The sequence below is a fragment of the Ranitomeya imitator genome, chromosome 7, assembly GCF_032444005.1.
Source record: "Ranitomeya imitator isolate aRanImi1 chromosome 7, aRanImi1.pri, whole genome shotgun sequence".
In the NCBI taxonomy this organism is placed as follows: Eukaryota; Metazoa; Chordata; class Amphibia; order Anura; family Dendrobatidae; genus Ranitomeya; species Ranitomeya imitator.
In genome coordinates, this window is record NC_091288.1 from 85,836,756 (window position 1) to 85,858,697 (window position 21,942).

General features: G+C 44.8%; 1 protein-coding gene across 3 annotated transcripts in view; it reads left to right on the top strand.

The window, feature by feature from the left end:
• KIAA2012 (KIAA2012 ortholog) overlaps positions 1-21,942 on the top strand; it is a 401,298-nt gene that overhangs the window by 94,616 nt on the left and 284,740 nt on the right. For all 3 annotated transcript variants that reach the window (XM_069733571.1, XM_069733572.1, XM_069733570.1), the window contains exon 9: positions 20,344-20,493. In XM_069733571.1, the coding sequence (XP_069589672.1) occupies positions 20,344-20,493 (150 nt within the window). The remainder of the gene's footprint in view (positions 1-20,343; positions 20,494-21,942) is intronic.

Consider the following 21,942-nt stretch of genomic DNA (forward strand, 5'->3'; position numbering starts at 1 on the left):
GCAAGTGTGTGGGTCCTGGGTAGTTCCTCCTCCTTACCCGAGAACCCGAGAGCGGAGTCCCACACCTCTGGATGAGGTGCAGTACCTCTGTGGCGACCGGACCTCAGGGGCACCACATATACATACATCAATTTTGTTGCAAAAATTACTGTGTATGGCGCCATAGCACAGCAACATCGATCGCTCTCTGATATAGTTCTGCTTCTGTTTATCTCAAGTATGGCTGTTTACACACGGTGATCTTCTACTCTTGGAGTGCCCTCTCCACTTTAGATCACTTGGCCATGGACGTCGTTGTGCCCTTAAGAAGGGCAGTTAGGGGTTTGGCTATCATGGTGAAATTCAGGATAAATCACCAATAGTATCCCACAATTCCCAGAAACACCCTAACCTGTTTCTTGGAGATCAGTTGCGACCAATTTTGGATCGCCTCTACTTAGTTCGCTTGAGGTTTTATTTAGCCCCTTCTGACAATATGACCTAAGTATTTTGCCTCCTCCTTCCCCATGGTGCACTTCTTTGGACTTGTGGTAAACCCTGCTTTCCTCAGCGCATCCAATACCACCTGAACCTTTTGCAGATGACTTACCCAATCTTGGCTGAAGATCACAATATCATCTAGATAACCTGCGGTCTAATTCTTGTGAAGTGCTAAAATCCAGTCCATGGCCTTCTGGAAGGTGGCTGGGGCTCACTCCAGTCCGAAAGGCATTCTGGTATATTGGAAGCAATCATCTAGTATAGAGAAGGATGCCTTCTCCTAGGCGCTTTCGGACAGGAGAATTTGCCAGTACCCTTTCCTTAGGTCAAGGGTGATGATGTATTTGGCTGTCCCTAGCCTCTCAATGAGTTTATAAACCCGAGGTATCAGATATGCATCGAGCTTTGACACCTCATTCAGCTTCCTTTAATCGTTACAAAAACAGCATTCTCCATCAGACTTTGGCACAAGTACAACAGGGCTGGACCAGTCTCTCTTCGACTCCTCAATGATGCCCAGACTCAGCATTCTCATTTCCTCCTTCGAAATCACATCGCAGTGGGCTTAGGGGATTAAATATGGCTTTAGGTTTACCCACGGTGCGGTTCTGTCAGGAATTCATGCTCGACAACCTGTGTACATCCTGGCAGTTCTGAAGATAGGTTTTGGTTGCACTGAAGCAGTTCTCAGCACTGTTGTTTCTGGGCTGATGACAGTCTCTCTGCCACTGTGACATCCTCAACCTTGGCTTCAGCATTGGCCCCGAGGAACGTAGCTTCCACTGGTACACTGTCTCGCCACGGCTTAAGCAGGTTGACATGGTACACTTGGTATGGTTTTTTTTCTACCTTGGTGGTGGACCTTGTAAATGACCTTGCCCAGCTTTTCGACCACTTCGTATGGCCACAGCCATTCATCCAGGAATTTACTTTCGAGAGTGAGAATCAGCATTAGCACCTGATCTCCAGGGTTAAACTGTCCCTGCCTCGCAGACTGATTGTAGACTCTTGCCTGGGCTTCTTAGGATTGAAGAAGGCTCTCTTTCACATCGGCTTCACCTTTACAATTCTTTCCTGTGTCTGAGACACATGCTCGAATAGTGAAAGCCCCGTAGAGACTTGTGGAACTTCCCTAACAGAAAAGAGCAGATACGGAAGCAGGCAATCCCAGTCTCAGCCATCCTTCTCCACAATTTTTTTGAGCATTGACTTCAGGGTCTTGTTGAACCTCTTCACCAGGCCGTCCGCTCTCTGGGGGTATCCCTGGGAAACCCAGGTGTGCTCCGGCCAAGGAAGAAAGTGGATAAATCCTTCCATAACAACACGCTCGACCACCTGGACTGGGGTGGAGGACTCCAATTACTACCATTTCTGTACAAAATGTAGCAGGTCAAACATTTTGGAGTGAGGAGGTTTGCCCCCCCAATATGTTAAGTGGTGAACCATTTGTGCTCTGACAGGCATAGTCACTCCTGAGCGTGCTGATTAGGGTTGAGCGAAACGGGTCGTTCATTTTCAAAAGTCGCCGACTTTTGGCAAAGTCGGGTTTCATGAAACCCGATCCGACCCCTGTGCGGGGTCGGCCATGCGGTACGCGACTTTCGCGCCAAAGTCGCGTTTCAATGACGCGAAAAGCGCCATTTCTCAGCCAATGAAGGTAAACACAGAGTGTGGGCAGCGTGATGACATAGGTCCTGGTCCCCACCATCTTAGAGAAGGGCATTGCAGTGATTGGCTTGCTGTCTGCGGCGTCACAGGGGCTATAAAGAGGCGTTCCCGCCGACCGCCATCTTACTGCTGCTGATCTGAGCTTAGGGAGAGGTTGCTGCCGCTTCGTCAGAAGCAGGGATAGCGTTAGGCAGGGTCCATTAACCACCAAACCGCTTGTGCTGTAGCGATTTGCACTGTCCAACACCACCTTCGGTGTGCAGGGATAGTGGAAGCTACATTTTTTTTTTTTTTTCTCAGCGCTGTAGCTCATTGGGCTGCCCTAGAAGGCTCCCTGATAGCTGCATTGCTGTGTGTACGCCGCTGTGCAAACCAACTGCTTTTTTCAAAGCACAAATCCTCTTGTTCCTTCCTTTCTGCACAGCTATCTTGTTTGTTTGTCCACACTTTTTATTTAATTTGTGCATCAGTCCACTCCTTATTGCTGCCTGCCATACCTGGCTGAGATTACTGCAGGGAGATAGTAATTGAAGGACAGTTCCTTTTTTTTTTTTTTTTGTGGGAGATTAAGATTGGCATTTCTGCTAGAGTGCCATCCCTGTCTGTGCCATCTCTCACTCAGTGGGCCATAGAAAGCCTATTTATTTTTTTGCTTGATTTGGGTTCTAAAATCTACCTGAAAAAATCACTACATCAATCAGTGGGAGAAAAATATTGGCCTCAGGGCTTGTGTGCCACTCCTGACTCCTGTGTGCATCATCACTCACTCAGTGGGCCATAGAAAGCCTATTTTTTTTTGTGCTTTATTTGGGTTCTAAATTCTACCTGAAAAAATCAATAAATCAATCAGTGGGAGATTAATATTGGCCTTTGGGCTTGTGTGCCAGTCCTAAGCGTGCCATCTCTCTCACAAATAGTGGGCCATAGAAAGCCTATTTATTATTTTTTTTATTGGGTTTATAAATTTTCCCTGAAAAAAAAAAAAAGTGGGAGATTAATATTGGCCTCTGGGCTTGTGTGCCAGTCCTGAGCGTGCCATCTCTCTCACAAATAGTGGGCCATAGAAAGCATATATTTTTTTTTTTTTTTGGTTTTATAAATTCTCCCTGAAAAAAAAAGGGAGATTAATATTGGCCTTTGGGCTTGTGTGCCAGTCCTAAGCGTGCCATCTCTCTCTCTCTCAGATAGTGGGCCATAGAAAGCCTATTTATTATTTTTTTTATTGGGTTTATAAATTTTCCCTGAAAAAAAAAAAAAAAAAGTGGGAGATTAATATTGGCCTCTGGGCTTGTGTGCCAGTCCTGAGCGTGCCATCTCTCTCACAAATAGTGGGCCATAGAAAGCCTTTTTTTTTTTTTTTTTTTGGTTTTATAAATTCTCCCTGAAAAAAAAAAGGGAGATTAATATTGGCCTTTGGGCTTGTGTGCCAGTCCTAAGCGTGCCATCTCTCTCTCTCAGATAGTGGTCCATAGAAAGCCTATTTGTTTTTTTGGTTGATTTGGGTTCTAAATTCTACCTGAAAAAATCAATAAATCAATCAGTGGGAGATAAATATTGGCCTCTGGGCTTGTGTGCCACTCCTGACTCCTGTGTGCGTCATCTCACTCAGTGGGCCATAGAAAGCCTATTTTTTGTTTTATTTGGTTTCTAAATTCTTCCTGAAAAAATCATTTTTTTTATTATTTTTTTTTTCTAAAGTCTCCCTGAAAAAAAAAAAAAAATCAAATCAGTGGGAGATTAATATTGCCCTTTCTGCTTGTGTGCCAGTCTTGACTCCTGGGTGTGCCATCTCTCTCTCTCTCTCCAATTGTGGGCCATAGAAAGCCTATTATTTTTTTAGCTTGATTTGGGTTCCAAAATCTACCTGAAAAAATCACTACATCAATCATTGGGAGAAAAATATTGGCCTCTGGGCTTGTGTGCCACTCCTGACTCCTGTGTGCGTCATCTCTCACTCAGTGGGCCATAGAAAGCCTATTTTTTGTTTTATTTGTTTTCTAAATTCTCCCTGAAAAAATCATTTTATTTTATTTGGTTTCTAAATTCTTCCTGAAAAAATCATTTTATTCTATTTTTTTTTTCTAAAGTCTCCCTGAAAAAAAAAAAAAAAAAAAGTGGGAGATTAATATTGCCCTTTCTGCTTGTGTGCCAGTCTTGACTCCTGGGTGTGCCATCTCTCTCTCTCTCTCCAATTGTGGGCCATAGAAAGCCTATTATTTTTTTGCTTGATTTGGGTTCCAAAATCTACCTGAAAAAATCACTACATCAATCATTGGGAGAAAAATATTGGCCTCTGGGCTTGTGTGCCACTCCTGACTCCTGTGTGCGTCATCTCTCACTCAGTGGGCCATGGAAAGCCTATTTTTTGTTTTATTTGTTTTCTAAATTCTCCCTGAAAAAATCATTTTATTTTATTTGGTTTCTAAATTCTTCCTGAAAAAATCATTTTATTTATTTATTTTTTTTTTCCAAAGTCTCCCTGAAAAAAAAAAAAAATCAAATCAGTGGGAGATTAATATTGCCCTTTCTGCTTGTGTGCCAGTCTTGACTCCTGGGTGTGCCATCTCTCTCTCTCTCTCCAATTGTGGGCCATAGAAAGCCTATTATTTTTTTAGCTTGATTTGGGTTTCAAAATCTACCTGAAAAAATCACTACATCAATCATTGGGAGAAAAATATTGGCCTCTGGGTTTGTGTGCCACTCCTGACTCCTGTGTGTGGCATCTCTCACTCAGTGGGGCATAGAAAGCCTTTTTTTTTTTTTTATTTGGTTTCTAAATTGTCATTGGAAAAATCATTTTATGTTATTTGGTTCTCTAAATTCTTCCTGAAAAAATCATTTTATTTTATTTGGTTTCTAAATTCTTCCTGAAAAAATCATTTTATTCTATTTTTTTTTTCTAAAGTCTCCCTGAAAAAAAAAAAAAAAAAAAAAGTGGGAGATTAATATTGCCCTTTCTGCTTGTGTGCCAGTCTTGACTCCTGGGTGTGCCATCTCTCTCTCTCTCTCCAATTGTGGGCCATAGAAAGCCTATTATTTTTTTGCTTGATTTGGGTTCCAAAATCTACCTGAAAAAATCACTACATCAATCATTGGGAGAAAAATATTGGCCTCTGGGCTTGTGTGCCACTCCTGACTCCTGTGTGCGTCATCTCTCACTCAGTGGGCCATGGAAAGCCTATTTTTTGTTTTATTTGTTTTCTAAATTCTCCCTGAAAAAATCATTTTATTTTATTTGGTTTCTAAATTCTTCCTGAAAAAATCATTTTATTTATTTATTTTTTTTTTCCAAAGTCTCCCTGAAAAAAAAAAAAAATCAAATCAGTGGGAGATTAATATTGCCCTTTCTGCTTGTGTGCCAGTCTTGACTCCTGGGTGTGCCATCTCTCTCTCTCTCTCCAATTGTGGGCCATAGAAAGCCTATTATTTTTTTAGCTTGATTTGGGTTCCAAAATCTACCTGAAAAAATCACTACATCAATCATTGGGAGAAAAATATTGGCCTCTGGGTTTGTGTGCCACTCCTGACTCCTGTGTGTGGCATCTCTCACTCAGTGGGGCATAGAAAGCCTTTTTTTTTTTTTTTATTTGGTTTCTAAATTGTCATTGGAAAAATCATTTTATGTTATTTGGTTCTCTAAATTCTTCCTGAAAAAATCATTTTATTTTATTTTGTTTCTAAAGTCTCCCTGAAAAAATAAAAAAAAAATAAAAAAACAGTGGGAGATTAATATTTACATTTGTGCTTCAGTGACAGTCCTGCGTGTGTGGCATCTCTCTCATTTGGTGCCACCAAAAACAGAGTGTGTAACATTGTGCCTGATTTTCGTTGTGGTCTCACCCACCTGTAAAGGGGTAGCTAAATCATACTGAAGTTATAGCTCACCGTGTAAGTTGTGTGACAGCAACAAATACCGTTAGTTTGGTTACGTTTTTAAAACAATGAGGAAGTCTGGTGGAAGAGGTCGTGGCCGGGGGCGTTCATTGTCAGCTGGTAATGAGGGTAGTGGTAGTGGTGGAGCATCAGGTGGTCGTGGGAAAAAAAATATTGCACCTAAGTCTGGAGCTGTGGAGCCAGGTTCGTCGTCTGGCTACACAAGGCCTCGAACGCTCCCTTTTCTGGGAGTAGGAAAACCGCTTTTAAAGCCAGAGCAGCAAGAGCAAGTTTTGGCTTATCTTGCTGACTCAGCCTCTAGCTCTTTTGCCTCCTCTCGTGATACTGGTAAATGTAAAAGCAGCGCGTCGTTAGTGGATGTTCACGGTCAGGGACAAGTCGCTTCCTTGTCCTCTTCAGCAAAAACAACAACAGAGAAGAATGCAGCAGGCGACACAACGGGTTACTCCATGGAGCTCTTTACACATACCGTCCCTGGCTTAGAAAGTGAAGCAGTTAACAGTCCATGCCCATTACAAGTTGAATCTGACATGGAGTGCACTGATGCACAGCCACAGCCAGACTACTATGCTGGTCTTTTGACTCAGACCACAACATTGCCCTCGCAGGGTAATGATCAAGAATCAGACCCTGATGAGACTATGTTGCCCCATCACGAACGCTATACCACCGACCGACACGGTGACACAGACGAAGTTGCACATGAGCTACAAGAAGAGGTAATAGATGACCCAGTTGTTGACCCCGATTGGCAGCCATTGGGGGAACAGGGTGCAGGCGGCAGCAGTTCTGAAGCGGAGGAGGAGGGGCCGCAGCAGGCATCAACATCGCAACAGGTTCCATCTGCCGGGCCCGTATTTTGCCCAAAACGCGTGGCAAAGCCAAAACCTGTTGGAGGACAGCGTGGCCATCCGGTTAAAGCTCAGTCTGCAATGCCTGAAAAGGTATCCGATGCTAGAAAGAGTGCAGTCTGGCATTTTTTTAAACAACCAAAGTCATCTGTCAAAAATGTTCAACTACCTTAAGCAGAGGGCAGAATCTGAAAAGTCTCAATACAAGTTGCATGCATAGACATTTAACCACCATGCATTTGCAAGCTTGGACTAACTACCAAACGTCCCTTAAGGTTGTAGCACCCTCGGCCAATGAAGCTAGTCATCAACGCAACATCCCTTCCGGCAGTGTAGGGCCACCATTTTCCGCACCACCTGCAGTATCTGTGCAGGTTTCTTTGCCAGGCCAAAGCAGTCAGGGTCAGGGAATCACGAGTTTCGTAGTAGGAAACACTGCATCTAGGGCACCGGCGGCAACAATACCATCTCCCACCGTCTCTCAGTCTGCCATGTCCACCGGCACCCCCGCTAGTTCCACGATCTCCAGCTCTCCAGTCCAGCTCACCCTACATGAGACTATGGTTAGAAAAAGGAAGTACTTAGCCTCGCATCCGCGTACACAGGGTTTGAACGCCCACATAGCTAGACTAATCTCGTTAGAGATGATGCCCTACCGGTTAGTTGAAAGCGAAGCTTTCAAAGCCCTGATGGACTACGCTGTACCACGCTACGAGCTACCCAGTCGACACTTTTTTTCCAGAAAAGCCATCCCAGCCCTCCACCAGCATGTTAAAGAGCGCATCGTCCATGCACTCAGGCAATCTGTGAGCACAAAGGTGCACCTGACAACAGATGCATGGACCAGTAGGCATGGCCAGGGACGTTACGTGTCCATCACGGCACACTGGGTGAATGTTGTGGATGCAGGGTCCACAGGGGACAGCAATTTTGGGACAGTTCTGCCTAGCCCACGGTCTAGGAAACAGTTGGCTGTAGCCGTTCGCACCCCCTCCTCCTCCTCCTCGTCCTCCTGCAGAAGCGAGAGCTCGTCCACAGACCGCAGTCGCACAACCACTCCATCCGCAGCTGCCACTGTTGCACACCAGGTCTCCCATTATGGGGCAGCTACTGGCAAACGTCAGCAGGCTGTATTGGCTATGAAGTGTTTGGGCGACAACAGACACACCGCGGAAGCTCTGCCCGAGTTCTTGCAGAAAGAAATGCAGTCGTGGCTGGGCACTGTAGATCTTGAGGCAGGCAAGGTAGTGAGTGATAACGGAAGGAATTTCATGGCTGCCATCTCCCTTTCCCAACTGAAACACATTCCTTGCCTGGCTCACACCTTAAACCGGGTGGTGCAGTGCTTCCTGAAAAGTTATCCGGGGTTATACGACCTGCTCCTCAAAGTGCGTGGACTTTGCTCACATATCCGCCGTTCGCCCGTACACTCCAGCCGTATGCAGACCTATCAGCGTTCTTTGAACCTTCCCCAGCATCGCCTAATCATAGACGTTGCAACAAGGTGGAACTCAACACTGCACATGCTTCAGAGACTGTGCGAACAGAGGCGGGCTGTTATGTTTTTGTGGGAGGATACACATACACGGGCAGGCAGTAGGATGGCAGACATGGAGTTGTCAGGTGTGCAGTGGTCGAAGATTCAAGACATGTGTCAAGTCCTTCAGTGTTTTGAGGAATGCACACGGCTGGTTAGTGCAGACAACGCCATAATAAGCATGAGCATCCCCCTAATGCGTCTGCTGATGCAAAGTTTGACGCACATAAAGGATCAGGCGTCTGCAGCTGAGGAAGAGGAAAGCCTTGATGACAGTCAGCCATTGTCTGGCCAGGGCAGTGTACAGGACGAGGTAGCGGGCGAAGAGGAGGAGGAGGACGAGGAGGATGATGGGGATGATTATATTTTTAATGAGGAAGCTTTTCCGGGGCCACTGGAAATTGTTGGCGCGGCAAGGCCGGGTTCTGGTTTTTGGAGGGACACAAGTGACGTGGATTTGCCTGAAACTGCCCCTCAACCAAGCACAACCGCAGATTTGATAACTGGAACTTTGGCCCACATGGCGGATTATGCCTTATGTATCCTCAAAAGGGACACACGCATTAGTAAAATGATGAATGATGACGATTACTGGTTGGCCTGCCTCCTTGATCCTCGCTATAAAGGCAAATTGCAAAATATAATGCCACATGAGAACTTGGAAATAATATTAGCAACCAAACAATCAACTCTTGTTGACCGTTTGCTTCTGGCATTCCCTGCACACAGCGCCCGTGATCGTTCTCACACGAGCTGCAGGGGCCAGCAGACCAGAGGTGTTAGAGGGGCAGAAATCAGAAGTGGCGTTGGCCAGAGGGGTTTTCTGACCAGGTTGTGGAGTGATTTTGCTATGACCGCAGACAGGACAGGTACTGCAGCATCAATTCAAAGTGACAGGAGACAACATTTGTCCAGTATGGTTACTAACTATTTTTCATCCCTTATCGACGTTCTCCCTCAACCGTCATTCCCATTTGATTACTGGGCATCCAAATTAGACACCTGGCCAGAATTGGCTGAATATGCATTGCAGGAGCTTGCTTGCCCGGCAGCTAGTGTCCTATCAGAAAGAGTATTCAGTGCTGCAGGTTCAATACTAACAGAAAAAAGGACTCGTCTGGCTACCCAAAATGTAGATGATCTAACCTTCATTAAAATGAACCACAACTGGATTTCGAAATCTTTTGCCCCACCTTGCCCGGCTGACACCTAGCTTTCCTATGAAAAGGTTTTGCCTGTGGACTATTATGAATGACTTTTCCAATATCGTAATTTGCTGCACCTGATTGTCCAGCATACGACATGTTTACACCTCCCTAAATGGCCAAACTCCCCACACGGGGCCGTGGTATCGCCACTTGGCGCCAGCACCCGTGAGAGTGCTGTTTTTTTTCTGAAGAGGTGGGTGTGCCCGCTTTTGGTCGACGGCACTGCCACTGGGTCCCTCATAGTACAATAAAGTGTCTCTGGCGGTGGTGGTGCGCACCCAACGTCAGACACACCGTTGTAATATGAGGGGCCCTGGGCCTGTACCGCCGGCCACAAGACAGTTCCCCCCCCCCCCAGCTCAAACAGTGCTCTACCACTTGCAAAATTATCTCTCACAGCTCCACCAATGTTTAGTCTATGCACTGACATCCTTCAATGCCTGGCACTGACAATACCATTGTATTGACATTTTTGTTATGTTAGGCCTTCGAAGCCTGTCTGCGGTCCCTCCTTCCACTAGGCCTCCACTGACCATTGTACTGCTGCCCGTGTACCCCTGGAACCAATTTTAAATTGCCAACAGCCCAATTTTGTTATGTTAGGCCTTCGAAGCCTGTCTGCAGTCCTTTCTTTCTACTACTACCACACTGACCAGACCACTGCTGCCCGTGTACCCCTGGAACCAATGTTAAATTGCCTGCACCCCTATTTTTGTTATGTTAGGCCTTCGAAGCCTGTCTGCGGTCCCTCCTTCCACTAGGCCTCCACTGACCATTGTACTGCTGCCCGTGTACCCCTGGAACCAATTTTAAATTGCCAACAGCCCTATTTTTTTATGTTAGGCCTTCGAAGCCTGTCTGCGGTCCCTTCTTTCTACTACAACTACACTGACCAGACCACTGCCGCCCGTGTACCCCTGTAACCTATTTTAAAGTGCATACAGCCAATTTTTTTTCTCTATTTTACAATTATAAAGCCCAGATGGACTACGCTGTACCACGGTAAGAGCTACCCAGTCGTCACTTCTTTTGCGAGAAAAGCCATCCCAGCACTACAGCATCATGTAAAAATCTGCATTGTCCATGCTCTCTGGCTATCTAATAGTAGAAAGGTGCACCTGACAACAGATGCATGGACCAGTAGGCATGTCCACGAAAGGTTAGATGTCCATTACGGCGCACTGGGTTAATGTTGTGGATGCATGGTCCACAGGGGACAGCCTACAAAGTCTGTCTGCAGTCCCAAATATAAATTGTCCTCCGCTTACCACACCAATGCTGCCTGTGTACCCCTGGAACATTTCATAAACTCCATTGACCAAAATTTGGGGTTTACAGCCTACTACCAGTGTCTGCCGCTCCAAGGTGTTCCCCGGGTTGCCTTTTCTGAGCTTTGATCTTCAGGCTCTTCTTAAATAGTTGTTGAAAACAACACTGCATTCGGCCTACAAGTTGGGTCTGGGGTGTAGAGATGGTGTGTTCCACTCCAAGGTGTTCCCCAGGTTTCCTCGCCATTGCTGCGATCTTAATGCTCTCGTTTAGTAGTTGTTGGAAACTACAGTGCATTAGGCCTACAAATTGGGTATGGGGTGTAGAGAGATGGTGTGTTCCACTCCAAGGTGTTCCCCAGGTTTCCTCGCCATTGCTCGATCTTAACCCCTTAGTGACAGAGCCAATTTGGTACTTAATGACCAGGCCAATTTTTGCAATTCTGACCACTGTCACTTTATGAGGTTATAACTCTGGAACGCTTCAACGGATCCCGCTGATTCTGAGATTTTTTTTTCGTGACATATTGTACTTCATGTTAGTGGTAACATTTCTTCGATATTACTTGCGATTATTTATGAAAAAAACGGAAATATGGCGAAAATTTTTAAAATTTTGAAATGTTCAAACTTTGTATTTTTATGCCCTTAAATCAGAGAGATATGTCACGAAAAATAGTTAATAAATAACATTTCCCACATGTCTACTTTACATCAGCACAATTTTGGAAACAAAATTTTTTTTTGTTAGGGAGTTATAAGGGTTAAAATTTGACCAGCAATTTCTCATTTTTACAACACCATTTTTTTTTAGGGACCACATCACATTTGAAGTCATTTTGAGGGGTCTATATGATAGAAAATAATGAAGTGTGACACCATTCTAAAAACTACACCCCTTAAGGTTCTCAAAACCACATTCAAGAAGTTTATTAACCCTTTACGTGCTTCACAGGAACTGAAACAATGTGGAAGGAAAAAATGAACATTTAACTTTTTTTTGCAAACATCTTAATTCAGAACCATTTTTTTTATTTTCACAAGTGTAAAAACAGAAATGTAACCATAAATTTTGTTATGCAATTTCTCCTGAATACGCCAATACCCCATATGTGGGGGTAAACCACTGTTTGGGCGCACCGCAGAGCTTGGAAGTGAAGGAGTGCCGTTTGACTTTTTCAATGCAGAATTGGCTGGAATTGAGATCGGACGCCATGTCACGTTTAGAGAGCCCCTGATGTGCCTAAACAGTGGAAACTCCCCACAAGTGACACCATTTTGGAAACTAGACCCCTTAAGGAACTTATCTAGATGTGTGGTGAGCACTTTGAACCCCCAAGTGCTTCACAGAAGTTTATAACGTAGAGCCGTTAAAATAAAAAATCGCTTTTGTTTACACAAAAATGATCTTTTTGCCCACAAATTCTTATTTTCACAAGGGTAACAGGAGAAATTAGACCACAAAAGTTGTTGTGCGATTTCTCCTGAATACGTCGATACCCCATATGTGAGGGTAAACCACTGTTTGGGCGCACCGCAGAGCTTGGAAGTGAAGGAGCGCCGTTTTACTTTTTCAATGTAGAATTGTCTGGAATTGAGATTGGACGCCATGTCGCGTTTGGAGAGCCCCTGATGTGCCTAAACAGTGGAAACCCCCCACAAGTGACACCATTTTGGAAACTAGACCCCTTAAGGAACTTATCTAGATGTGTGGCGAGCACTTTGAACCCCCATGTGCTTCACAGAAGTTTATAACGTAGAGCCGTGAAAAAAAAAATTGCATTTTTTCTACAAAAATGATCTTTTTGCCCACAAATTTTTATTTTCACAAGGGTAACAGGAGAAATTAGACCACTAAAGTTGTTGTGCAATTTCTCCTAAGTACGTCGATACCCAATATGTGGGGGTAAACCACTGTTTGGGCGCACCGCAGAGCTTGGAAGAGAAAGAGTGCCGTTTTACTTTTTCAATGTAGAATTGGCTGGAATTGAGATCGGACGCCATGTCGCGTTTGGAGAGCCCCTGATGTGCCTAAACAGTAGAAATCCCCCACAAGTGACCCCATTTTGGAAACTAGACCCCCCATGGAACTTATCTAGATGTGTGGTGAGAACCTTGAATGCCCAAGTGCTTCACAGAAGTTTATAATGCAGAGCCGTGAAAATAAAAAATATTTTTTTTTCCACAAAAAAGATTATTAGCCCCCAAGTTTTTATTTTCACAAGGGTAACAAGAGAAATTGGACCCCAAAAGTTGTTGTCCAATTTGTCCTGAGTATGCTGGTACCCCATATGTGGGGGTAAACCACTGTTTGGGCGCACGGCAGAGCTCGGAAGGAAGGAGCGCCGTTTTGGAATGCAGACTTTGATAGAATGGTCTGCGGGTATTATGTTGCGTTTGCAGAGCCCCTGATGTACCTAACCAGTAGAAACCCTCCACAAGTGACCCCATTTTGGAAACTAGACCCCCCAAGGAACTTATCTAGATGTGTGGTGAGAACTTTGAATGCCCAAGTGCTTCACAGAAGTTTAGAATGCAGAGTCGTGAAAATAAAAAAAAATTTTTTTCCACAAAAAAGATATTGTAGCCCCCAAGTTTTTATTTTCACAAGAGTAACAAGAGAAATTGGACCCTAGAAGTTGTTGTCCAATTTATCCCGAGTACGCTGATGCCCCATATGTGGGGGTAACCCACTGTTTGGGCGCACGGCAGAGCTCAGAAGGGAGGGAGCACCATTTGACTTTTTGAGCGCCAAATTCGCTGTCGTGTTTGGAGACCCCCTGATGTACCTAAACAGTGGAAACCCCCCAATTCTAGCTCCAACCCTAACCCCAACACACCCCTAACCCTAATCCCAACCTGATCCATAATCCTAATCACTAACCCTAACCATAATCACAACCCTTACCCCAAAACAACCCTAATGTCAACCCTAACCATAACCCTAATCAAAAGCCTAAATCCAACACACCCCTAATCCTAATCTCAACCCTAACCTCAAACCTAACCCTAATCCCAATACACCCCTAATCACAACCCTAACCTTAACCCTAATCCCAAACCTAACCCTAATCCCAAGCGTAACCCTAATGCCAACCCTAACCCTAATACCAACCCTAATCCAAACCCTAACCCTAATCCCAGCTCTAACCCTAACTTTAGCCCCAACCCTAGCCCTAACTTTAGCCCCAACCCTAACCCTAGCCCTAAGGCTACTTTCACACTTGCGTCGTTTGGCATTCCGTCGCAATCCGTCGTTTTGGACAAGAAACGGATACTGCAAATGTGCCCGCAGGATGCGTTTTTTGCCCATAGACTTGTATTGCCGACGGATCGTGACGGATGGCCACACATCGCGTCCGTCGTGCACTGGATCAGTTGTGTTTTGGCGGAGCGTCGGCACAAAAAAACGTTCAATGAAACGTTTTTTTGTACGTCGCATCCGCCATTTCTGACCGTGCATGCGTGGCCGTAACTCCGCCCCCTCCTCCCCAGGACATAGATTGGGCAGCGGATGCTTTGAAAAACTACAGCTGCTGCCCACGTTGTGCACAATTTTCATAACGTGCGTCGGTATGTCGGGCCGACGCATTGCGACGGCTCCGTACCGACGTAAGTGTGAAAGAAGCATAACCCTAAATTTAGCCCCAACCCTAACCCTAAATTTAGCCCCAACCCTAACCCTAAATTTAGCCCCAACCCTAGCCCTAACCCTAGCCCTAACCCTACCCCTACCCCTAACCCTACCCCTAACCCTACCCCTAACCCTAACCCTACCCCTAACCCTAACCCTAACCCTACCCTAACCCTAACCCTACCCCTAACCCTACCCCTAACCCTAACCCTACCCCTAACCCTACCCCTAACCCTAACCCTACCCCTAACCCTACCCCTAACCCTAATTTTAGCCCCAACTGCTGTTCTCCTGCCGGCCGGCAGATGGAGACAGATGGCGGGCGCACTGGGCATGCGCCCGCCATTTTCTTCTGCCGGCGGCCAGGAGGAGCAGCAAGAGGATCCAGGGACCTAGGTGAGTATGCTAGGGTCCCCGAATCCCCCTATTTCTCTGTCCTCTGATGTGCGATCACATCAGAGGACAGAGAATTACACTTTACTTTTTTTTTTTTTTTGCGGTCGCCGGTAAACAGTTAATTACCGGCGATCGCAAAACAGGGGTCGGTAATACCGACCCCGATCATGCTCTTTGGGGTCTCGGCTACCCCCGGCAGCCGAGACCCCAAAGATTCTCCCGGTGCCGGCCGGCGGGCGCACTGCGCATGCGCCCGCCATTTTGAAGATGGCGGCGCCCACCGGGAGACACGAGGAGCATCGGGGGAGCTAGGTGAGTATTGGGGGGCAACCTGGGACCCCTTTTCTCTGTCCTCCGATGTGCGATCACATCGGAGGACAGAGAAATTAACCCCTTCACCCCAACGGAGCTTTTTCCGCTTTTTCATTTTCGTTTTTTGCTCCCCTCCTTCCCAGAGCCATAACTTTTTTGTTTTTCCGTCAATATGGCCATGTGAGGGCTTATTTTTTGCGGGACGAGATGTACTTTTGAAAGATACCATTGATTTTACCATGCCATGTAACAGAAAACGGGAAAAAAATTCCAAGTGTGATGAAATTGCAAAAAAAGTGCAATCTCACACTTGTTTTTTGTTTGGCTTTTTTGCTAGGTTCACTAAATGCTAAAACTAACCTGCCATTATGATTCTCCAGGTCATTACGAGTTCATAGACACCAAACATGTCTAGGTTATTTTTTATCTGATAGGTGAAAAAAAATTCCAAATTTTGCTAAAAAAAAAAAAAAAAAAATGCGCGATTTTAATGCAATGTCGCGGCAACCAAAAAAACGTTATTTTGGCGTTTTGATTTTTTTTCTCGCTACGTCATTTAGCGGTCAGGTTAATCCTTTGTTTTTATTGATAGATCGGGCGATTCTGAACGCGGCGATACCAAATATGTGTATGTTTGATTTTTTTTTAATTGTTTTATTTTGATTGGGGCGAAAGGGGGGTGATTTGAACTTTTATATATTTTTTATTTTTTTTTATATTTTTAATCACTTTTTTTTTTTAATTTTGGCATGCTTCAATAGCCTCCATAGGAGGCTAGAAGCATGCATAACTCAATCGGCTCTGCTACATAGAGGTGAAGTACAGATCACCTCTATGTAGCAGAAATGCAAGGTTGCTTTGAACGCTGACCACAGGGTGGCGCTCAAAGCAATCGGCCATCAACAACCATAGAGGTCTCAAGGAGACCTCTGGTTGTTATGGCGATGCACTGCTGACCCCCGATCATGTGACGGGGGTCCGCAGTGCGAGCACTTCCGGCCGCGCGGCCGGGAGCGCTAGTTAAATGCCGCTGTCAGCGCTTGACGGCGGCATTTAACTAGTTAATGGGCGCGGGCGGATCGCGATTCCGCTCGCGCTCATTGCGCGCACATGTCAGCTGTACAAAACAGCTGACATGTCGCGGCTTTGAGGTGGGCTCACCGCCGGAGCCCACCTCAAAGCAGGGGATCTGCCAGCTGACGTACTATTCCATCAGCTGGCAGAAAGGGGTTAAAAAGAGATCGAGTTTTTTTTTGTTTGTTTTTTTTTTTTGCGATCGCCGGTAAACGGTTAATTACCGGCGATCGCAAATGCGGGGAGGGTTAAAAAACCCCCGAATCATGTTCTCTGGGGTCTCGGCTACCCCCGGCAGCCGAGACCCCGGAGAAAATCGGCCTCTGGGGGGCGCTATGTACTTTTTCCACAGCGCCGTTAATTAACGGCGCTGTGGTTTAAGTACCCTTAGCGGTCGCCGTTAAAAGGCGTATCGGCGGTCGCTAAGGGGTTAATGCTCTCGTTTAGTAGTTGTTGGAAACTACAGTGCATTAGGCCTACAAATTGGGTATGGGGTGTAGAGAGATGGTGTGTTCCACTCCAAGGTGTTCCCCAGGTTTCCTTGCCATTGCTGCGATCTTAATGCTCTCGTTTAGTAGTTGTTGGAAACTACAGTGCATTAGGCCTACAAATTGGGTATGGGGTGTAGAGAGATGGTGTGTTCCACTCCAAGGTGTTCCCCAGGTTTCCTCGCCATTGCTTCGATCTTCCTGCTCTCGTTTAGTAGTTGTTGGAAACTACACTGCATTAGGCCTACAAATTGGGTATGGGGTGTAGAGAGATGGTGTGTTACACTACAAGGTGTTCTCCAGGTTGCCTTTCCTGAGCTTCTATCTTCAGGCTCTCATTAAATTGTGGTTAAATGGAACAACTGCATTTGGCGTACTAGTTGGGTTGGGGCCTACTATCGGTGTCTGCCACTCCTTGCTGTTCTCCTGGTTTCCTGTCCTGAAATTCCATTTTCAGGCTCTCGTTAAGTAGTTGTTAATGTTAGACTGCATTTGGCCTACTAGTTGGGTTGGGGCCTACTATCGGTGTCTGCCACTCCTTGCTGTTCTCCTCCACTGAACAAAGCTGTGCCGCCTGTTTACTACGGTTGCCAATTTTGAACTGCATTTCGACTACTTACTGATTTGGGCCTACTCTCTGTGTCAGCCTCTCATTCCAGTTGTCCTCCACTGCAATGCCCCCTGGTTAGTCCTGTGTTACCAATTTTGAACTGCATTTAGCCCACTTTATTCTTTGGGCCTATATCTGTGTTTCCTCCTCATCCTGCCCATTGCCCAGCCAGTGATAGATGAGTCTGCTGGTACATTGACCCATAACGCTAAATTCCCCGTGCACGCTACACAGCAAGATTGTGACCCTGCTGAAAGTCAGGTTCCTCTTCCCGCATACCATACCACCTTACACGGGGACAAAGAGGAAGGTGCAGATGAAAGTGCAGGTTCCTTCATCAGGTGGGGGGAGGAATACTAGTTGGCGACGTCACTGGCACAGGGCCTCTCATAGTACGTAAAAGTGTTGCTGCCGGTGGGAGGCGCCCCCGCCGTGCAAACACACCGCTGTACTTTGAGGGGCCCTGTGCCAGTGCCAGTGCCAACGAGTGGGCCCCCCCTGCTTGCTCAGGATCACAGCACTTGCAAAGTTGAAATACTTTCCTCTCCCTGCTCCACTGCCGTGACGCGTTCCAGATTTCCTGGGCCCACTAATAACTTGAACCAGCCCTACCCCCCACAACTTTAGCCAAATGACCCCCAATTTCAAATGCCTTCCAATTATTATAAGCTAAATTACGATTGACAAGCTTCAGTAAAAAGAATGGATGTTTTTGCCATTAAAATGGGCAGTGTAGGTGTTTTCCTGGCCTCCACTCACTGCCGACTATGCTCCCCCATTGACTTGCATTGGGTTTCGTGTTTCGAGCGATACCTGACTTTTCGCGATAATCGGCCGATTCCACTCGACTCGACTTCTAAGATAGTCGGGTTTCGCGAAACACGACTCGACTCTAAAAAGGTCAAGGTCGCTCAACCCTAGTGCTGATATCTCAGTTTTCAATTTGGCATACTCCTGTGCATCCTGTAAGATCAGGTCTTAATGAGCATTTTGGGGCTCCGGTGGCAGCTTCTATCGATCTGCTACCCTTTCAAACACTGTTAAAAATTCCTCAACATCATCACCCGGGGTCATCTTTTGCACTGCATTTCTGAAAGCCTTCCGGACATATGAGTCATCACCTGCACTTGGGGAGGGCTGCCGCCGTCCCGTGAACAACCTCTACGAGGAGTTCCATCTGCCACTTAAGCACCTCCTGTTGCTGCTGCTGCTGTTGTTGCAGCTGCTGCACCAACAGTTTATTAATTTCCTGTTGTACTAGCTGCTGCTGGACTTGGACCAGGTGTTTGATCAGCTCCGGCGTCCCTTTCTAGCTTATAGCTGCCATCACCCAAGACATGCAGTTTGTCCTCAGCCATCACACTTGATTCCTTGGGAGATTGCCCACACTTTTAGCACCAACTCTGGTAGATCGACTCACCTGGCTGCTATGCAACTCCATGATTTCTATGTACGCCCTTGTGAGTAACACTCAATGTTGCCTTTTCTTGGTTTTCACATGTACTCACACAGCAATCTAAGCACAGAAATGTGCCAGCCAGAGGGGGAGTTTATTTAATGACAAAAAAGTTTTTTGCTGGATGATAGTGTCAAGCTTTTCTTTTTTTAAGTATTGTGGTAGATCAGCTGACTCGACTACTCACAGAGGTAGACACAGAATTTATTCCGTTTAAATCTTCCACTGGTTTATTAAAATTGTGCTGCATATACTGCTGCAAAGTTAAGTAAATAAACACAGCTCTTCTGGCATATTGAGAAAACAAATATAAATGGCATACAGTACAGTCTGTGTGGCTGCAGGGATCTGCCTGCTCAGGATAACAACAAGGTTCAGTTTTCTTCAACACAAGCACAGCTCTGGAGATCTCGTCTCCAGCCACACCAAACACTGAATGAGCCAGAAGGCTGTCTATTTACATTCTGGACCACACCCTGGGATGGAGATATGAACTGCTTCACATCCAGTCTTCAGCTGTCCACAAAAGCCCTTAACATGGCCAATTAACACTTCTCAGCACTCACTTAGTGTGCTGGAGCATTTTTTCCAGGTTCATATCACTGAAGTTAACATCCTCAGTGACACATATCTCTCCTCCAGTATTTTACTAGTGACCATGCCATAAAATATACATGATCATGTCGACTTAAACTGTTTAATTTTATGATAGTTTGTTATAGAAGCAAAAGCACTGGCAAAAAACAATTTTTCTCAAACCAAATTATTCAGACACTTAATTTTATTTTTACATTTTTTATTTTTTTCCAGGGTGATCTTATTTAAGAAATATGTAGTAGCTATCTGCATTATGGATGTGCTGTTTATGTTTATCAAACCAGAATAAACCACATTCCCATATTGTCTAAAAGACTTCTCATCCAGCTGCAGAATCGAAATGCTGCTTAACCTCAAACATTTTTTGCGGCCAACAGAATCTCTAGTGATGAGACGTTCTGTCAGTCCTCAAAGCCTTGTGTTTTACTTCTTGCATTCCAGGACATTCATTTCTATTGATTATTAGCCAAGCAGATAACCATTAGAAGCTTGCTTGATCTTAACCTTGTTTCTCACATAGTATAAATTTAGAAGAACTTTTCAGATCTTTGTACAGTTGCCAATGGTCCAGTAGTGTAATGTTATACATTTAGAGAACAAAAGGCTTCTGAAGATGACACAGGAACATCAATTCCTGTTTCTTATATAGTGTATAGTAGCCCTAAATAAACACATTTACAAAGTATCCCCGTTGGCTTTCATCTAAGGTAGGTAAACATTTTGTGATTCTCCTCTTGGACGATTTAATTCTATATGTTTGCTATGTTGAGATGACATGCTTCCGATTCAGGTGTTCAATCTAGTTGTCTCCCATTGTTTTCTTTTGTTTCCATCATTGTGAAGATATTGAATAACATTTTGTGCTTTTAGAATCTGCTGGTGGTAAATCAAAGAATGAGAAAGGTTTTAATGAGGAGCACGTGGACCCCCTGCCTACCATTGAAATACCCACAGCAGTTGCAGAAAACAGGTTCAAAACCCTTCAGATGGATATAGATTGGAACCTGGATCCTAACTCAGGTAGCCCATCCTTACATTAAAGAAATGACAATTTGTAAAATAGAATTTACGAGAAAATTGTTTTTGAGGCTACACTTACACAATAGTGTAGCACAGGGTGCCATAGAAATTACTAAGGTATAATTGCAACCTAAAGGTGGTTCATTTTGTTACATGTCCCTTAAATATTTATTTATCATTGATGTAACCTTAAAATTATGGAAAAATCTAAATGCGAGAAAACATAGGCAGATTGACTTTCTGTATTATTGGTTGATGCTCAGTATAGGAAATTGTGTCTACCCAGTTAAAAGAAACCTTAATCAATATGTTATTAATTATTTCACTTCTAAGTCTAGATCACAGATTACCTATGGTTTACGATGGCATCTTGAGGCCTACTGAAGGTCCTCAATCAGCCTCATTCTCTAGTGCGGAGTGGGGTGGTAGTCGTGGGTGAGGCACTCGTCTCCTCCTTTTACGCCCCAGCATGCTACATGAAACTATGGGTCCTGACTGGGTGTTTGTACTCGTGCTGTGAAGACCTTACGCCCATGCGGGCTACATGTAGTCAGTGTTATGGGTTTGCCAGGACCATAGGTTCCACAGATCAATAAAGGAGACTTCCGTTCAAAAATAAAGTCTTTACTGAATGGTAACTTGGTAAGGGTTATATACAAGGAATAGCGGGTACTAAATCTTATGGATGTTTCCTTAGCGGTATGAAGGATTTTCACACACACTGTATCCTTCCTCTGTAGTCTACTCTAGGGCTATTGAGGCACACTGTTTCGCCCTACTTCATCACAACCTTTTTTATTGGATTCTGTGACTGCATGGTCTTGTCTTGTTCTCAATTTGCTTTTGGCAGTTATCCTTTGTGTCCATGCGAGGAGGGTGTATGCTGACTATTTATACTTACAGCATCTTATTTTTCAGCACGTTTTTGCACCACCAACTATGCTTATTGGAATTGTTTTATATCCTTCCTCTGTAGTCTACTCTAGGGCTATTGAGGCACACTGTTTCGCCCTACTTCATCACAACCTAGCACATTCATAAAAGACCGATATAGCCAAATATTACATTATTTCACTCGTATAGTAAACAACATAAGGGAAAAAAAAGATAAGTCAGAATTGATGTTTTTGGTCACCTCACCTTCCCCAATAAATGCAATAAAAAATTATCAAAATGTCAAATGCACCCCAAAATGCTAGCTATAAAAACCAGCTCCTCAAATGAAAAATAAACCCTCTTACAGCATAATCGATGGTCATGTGAAAAAGTTCTGAGATATTGACAACATATTATTTTTATAGAATTCTGACTTTTTTAACCTACTAAATTACATATATATATTAAAAAAATGACGTTTCTGTATCACTGCACCTGTACTGAAATGAAGAATCTAGTTGCCAGGTCATTTTTACTGCACAGTAAGACACAGTAAAAATAAAAGCCAAAAAG